Here is a 5,054-nt window from a genome sequence, read left to right on the forward strand (position 1 = left end):
ATTGCGGCGTGACCACCCCCCTGGGGGGTGATTTCTCGTCTCGCTTTCCTATGTCTCTCTCTGTCTGTCTGGTGAGCGCACGCGCCCTACAGTGAAAATCTCTAAAAAAAAAAAAAAAAAAAAAAAAACTCCATACCAGCTGATGTTGACAATGAGATTCTTCAAATATTTAAAGAGGAAAATACCAAATTCACAGAAACTCTTCAAGGGAATAGAAAAATAAGGAACACTTCCCATCTTATTTTCTGAAACCAGCATTACCTTGGTACCAAAACCTAACAAAGATAATACAAGAAATTAAAATTATAGGCCAATCGCTCTCATAGATAGGTAGGTAGGTAGATAGATAGATAGAGATATATAAATAGATATATCTATAGCTATATAGATATATATATAAACACAATCCTGGGCCAGCAGGTGGCATGGCATGGTGCTTACGGAACTGGATCCCACATGGATGAATGCACAGTTCAAGTCCCGGACCTGGCAGCTTGAAAAACACACTGCACACTTGGGCATGTGTTCTCAAAATCTTGAGAGGAGAATGGAGAAGGGACTGCAGTGTGGCCATCCCCTCTGGGGGGTGATTTCTCTCTCTCTCTCTCTCTCTCTCTCTCTCTCTCTCTGATGAAAGCACGTACCTTATAGTAAAAAACAAAAATATCAAAAACAAACAAAAATAAATAAGTAAGCCCAATATTAACAAATATAATCCAGTAAAAAGGGACTATAGCAAGATCAGGTTGTAATTATTCTAGAATGGCAAATAAAAACATTTAAATTTGGGCCAGCAGGTGGTGTGGTGGTTAAGGTGTTAGACTCCCATGTGGCTACGTGGTTCAAGTCCTGGATCTGGTAGCTTGTTTTCTCACTTTCCCTCTGTCACTCTGTCAAATTAGAAATTGATCATGAAAAATAAAATAATTCTTTAAGAAATATAGTTAAATCACTACATAACTGAAAACTTAAATGACTATTTCAAAAGATGCAGAAAACTCATGTAAGAAATTTTTAATACCCACTCATGATTTTTTAAAAACTCCAGGCAAGGGCCAAACGGTGGTGCAGCACTCTACAAGACTGATCCATATGGGAAAGTTCTGAGTTCACACCAAGAGACCACCCTGAGCACACCAGGTACATGCATACCCATGATCCAGGGCTGACGAGGGTCCAACCACGGCGTCAAGACCCTGTTGGGAGTGCTGTCTCTGTCTCCCTCTCACTCATGGAAGAAATAAACAGACTTTAAAGAGGAATGAAACAACATATACCTATTATTTTACCTCATTTATATATAAAGTCAAGAGGAGGCAAAAGTAATCAATGGTGAAAGGAGGATCATGGTTAGTTTGGGAAGCGATTACTAGAAGTAGGTAGGAGGGGATTTCTAGGAAGCCTGGCAATACTCCATCTTCTGATCTGGGTAGTGGTTATGTGAATCTGTCAATTTTTTTTTTTTTAAAACTTCACTGAAGTAATACACTTAAGACTTGTGGAGTTTTCTGGAGTACATTACAGCTAAACTTTTAAAAAAATTATGTATTTAACTTAATTAATGAATGTATTTACTTATTTATTGGAGAGGTTTTTGCTATACAGCATGTGTGCTCACCAGAACGACAGAGAGAGAAAGAGAGACAGAAAGTGAGAAATCACCCTCCAGGGGGGATGGCCACACTGCAATCCCTTGTCCCCCATTCTCCTCTCGGGATCTTGGGCACACACACACACGCCCGGTGTGAGTTTAAGCTACTGGGTCCGGGACTCAAACTGCAGTTGACTACGTGGGAGTCCAGTGACATAACCATTATGCCAACTGCTGTCCCTATTATTATTTTTTAATTTGACCAAAGACAGAGAGAAAGAGAGGGAAAGTGAGAAAGCAAGTCACCAGGTCTGGGAATCAAACTATGGTCGGTCATGTGGGAGTCCAGCACTTTAACTACCACCTACTGGCCCCTATAGCTTAACTTTTAAAAATATACTGACTTGCCTAAATGTGCCAGAAGTACAGGTGCACTTATCTGACTCACACTATTAGCACCAAAGATGAGCCAGGTTCCAAGAAAGGAAAGGATCCAAACAAGTTTACCTAATGGTTCCCGTGCTTCTCAAGGGCTGGAATCAGGTGCTCAAGTAGTGACGGGAACCGATGGCATCATCACATTATCCACTTAACCTGGGATTTCCTGGCTACAACACTGAGCAGTATCCAGAAACAAATCACTGAGCAACCGTCTCTCCAACAAGTGTGACAGCCTCCCCTGCCTGAGAGTAACTGTACAAAACTCCAGTTACTTCCCTGATGTGTACTTTTGTGTCCATTCTTTTCAAAAATTACCCTAGAAAATACACAACTATTTGATGTACACTTCAGTCTGTATACCTCAAATGACAATACAAACTCAATAACAACAACAACAAAAAAAACCCTTAAAAGACCAAAAAAAAAAAAAAAAAGACTGAAAAGTTTTATAAATAAATAAAATCTGGGTAAAGCACAAGTTGGGCAACAACCTTGCTTATGGTAGGAGACTCTGATCCAAGTAAACTTGGTATAATTTTATAAGATTCGAAGGAGGAAAACTTTAATGATTCTCGTAACCCAATAAAAAAGGAACATATAGTACTAACATCAAATAATTATTGCTAAGAAGGAAATCCAAATGTTGGGCTTATCAATCTTTCAGGAGAATTGACTACGGCCAAGAAATGCATTAAGGCTAGTAATTATTCATTTACTAATTTATCGCTGCAGCTTCATCATGAGAGTATGCTTATTCGGGTCTACCTGAATGCACCATAAAGGCACCTATTATGAATAAGTAAAACGGCACCTAGACAGCTCATAAACACCTAAGTAACCTACTTATCTCCTACAGTGCTCTGTGTCACTTATCTTACGCTTTTATGGTTTTAACACTTTCTCTCTTCACCTAGCATTAAATCCTCTTTCAATTCCTTAAGAAAAGGCTTTAAAACACAGGCCCAAATACAGTATACTTAAGAGAAACAACTTCAGTTATTCTAAGCTTTAAAATTCTCATCTGTCAAGGAGAAAGTTTCTAAGGAATCGATCTCCACTCTTTTATCCCCTAACACAAATCTGATTTACAAAACACAGGCATTAGAATAAAAGTGGACAATAAAAATATTTCTTTTTCTATAAAATTAATCCTACTTGTCTATTAATTTCATTAGGATACAGGGAATACAAGAGATACAATCCATGGGAAATATATTTCTAACAAGAAAATGCTTAAGACAATAGGCTCGAAAGCATCATACCTTGGTTGCTTCACGGCCCTTTTTCAAACACTTTGGAGCACTTTCCCAATCTAAGCAGTTCCCAAAGATAGGAATGAGTAATGAAGTATTTTCACATGACTTTAAAGTACAACAGTTTGTTCTCCCTAAGAAGTTTAATCCCCAGGAACTTTGTGATTTACAAACACCAGAAACCATCATGTCACAACTAGCTACACAAAATACTCATCTAAAATACTGCCCATAAAGAAGACACCTTAAAAACACATTTAGGGGAAAGAATCTGGAGAGCTCAGGTTAAAAGCAATCATACCTGTGGAAGTGCAGTATTGAGCTGTCTCTGCAAGGCATCTCTCTCATGACCAACCTCGTGTAATTTCCCCTGGGTTAACGCCAGCGTTTCTTGAGTCTCTCTCAGTGTATCCAAAAGACGGTCTCTTTCTTCTAGCATGGATACCATCAACTGTTCAAAGTGTGAATCTGCATCTGGCTGTGAAGGGGAGCCAGATCCATGGCTCCCACTTCCTCCTGGAGGGCCTTCTGCTTCACTGATTGTCGGCATCACCTCGCACATCATCTTGAAATGAATGAAAGATGCAGGCTAGCATCACTACAGGCAGAATACAGGTGCCTACAGATTTGCAGCTTTATAGCTAAAGGCAGCTAACAAATGAAAGGCCTCATTATTCTTAGACGTGTTACGCTTTGGACATAAATAAGCTGGAAAAACATCCACACGCAAACATAAAGTGCAGGACAATATAACATGAAGACATTAACACAGACAATAATCCAGTGAAGTGGTAAAGAAGAGAGAAGACTATCCCTCACATAAAGAGCATTCTGTTGGCAAAGCTTACTTTTTAGTTGTTGAAAACAAGCGTGCTTCTGTTACCTATTTTTTCTATTTCCCGGTGGAGGGAGAGAAGTCAAAACACATGCCATCCAATCATTTTTTCAGGAAAAGCACAGAAGGAGTATACAGCCAGTAAAACTGACAAGTATAAAATCCATCAGGCATCTTACAGGAATGTGTGCAGTCAGCTCCTGGGAAGGACTGCCGGTTCCCTGAATTCTTGGGCTGGATTTGGTGAGCACTAATAGGAGTTGGGTTCGTTAAGGGCTGGGAGAGGTGTTTTTCAATGGCTGTAATCGTTGGTCGGTTAACCTAACTTACGTAAGTTTACAACCAGAAAAAAAAAAAAAAATTCCACAATGGAAATATAGTAGGTCAATACAGCCGGGAATGGATAGGAAGGAAAAGTGAAAGGTGAGATTAGGGGAAGCTATTAAGTGTCTCAACTATAGAGACGAGAGGCAGGGGGCCGCTTCTGAGGCTTCCGGGCAGTATTCTGGGCACTGCGGACCCCCGGGAGGAAGATGCCCACGGCCGTGGCGCACCTGGCGGTGGTCATGACCTCTAGCCCACCTCCCGCTGCAGGTGCCTCAGAAGCTCCTGCAGCCAAGGGGTGAGGGTCATTTACATGGGAACCTAGTCGACTGGGGCTTCCTTGGCCCCACGCTGGAGTCACCGAGGAGCGACCGAGGGGCGGCCAGCCAGTCCCTCTCGGCGCAGGGGGAGGAGCAGGACTCCCGGGCGCTCGCAGAGCTTTCCCACCCGGCCGGCGCCGCGGGCCTCGCCCCAGCCCCCGCCCACAGCGCACTTTCCCGGGGTGACATTTGATCGGCCGCTGGCTGCGCTGGAAAGGGGGTCGCACGACGCTGGTGCCCCGGCCCGCTCGGGCTACCCTGCCTCAGTCTCCCGCTCGCTTACCTTGCTC

At 42.3% G+C, this 5,054-nt stretch overlaps 1 protein-coding gene across 6 annotated transcripts in view; it reads right to left on the reverse strand.

Moving 5' to 3' along the window:
- The window catches only part of PPFIA1 (PPFI scaffold protein A1), a 122,458-nt gene extending 118,608 nt beyond the window's left edge, over nt 1–3,850 (reverse strand). For all 6 annotated transcript variants that reach the window (XM_006171236.3, XM_014585324.2, XM_027769382.1 and 3 more), the window contains exon 1: nt 3,587–3,850. In XM_006171236.3, the coding sequence (XP_006171298.1) occupies nt 3,587–3,850 (264 nt within the window). The remainder of the gene's footprint in view (nt 1–3,586) is intronic.
- Between the last annotated feature and the right edge of the window lie 1,204 nt (nt 3,851–5,054).

The sequence above is a fragment of the Tupaia chinensis genome, unplaced genomic scaffold (assembly GCF_000334495.1).
Source record: "Tupaia chinensis unplaced genomic scaffold, TupChi_1.0 Scaffold149501_1, whole genome shotgun sequence".
NCBI lineage: Eukaryota > Metazoa > Chordata > Mammalia > Scandentia > Tupaiidae > Tupaia > Tupaia belangeri.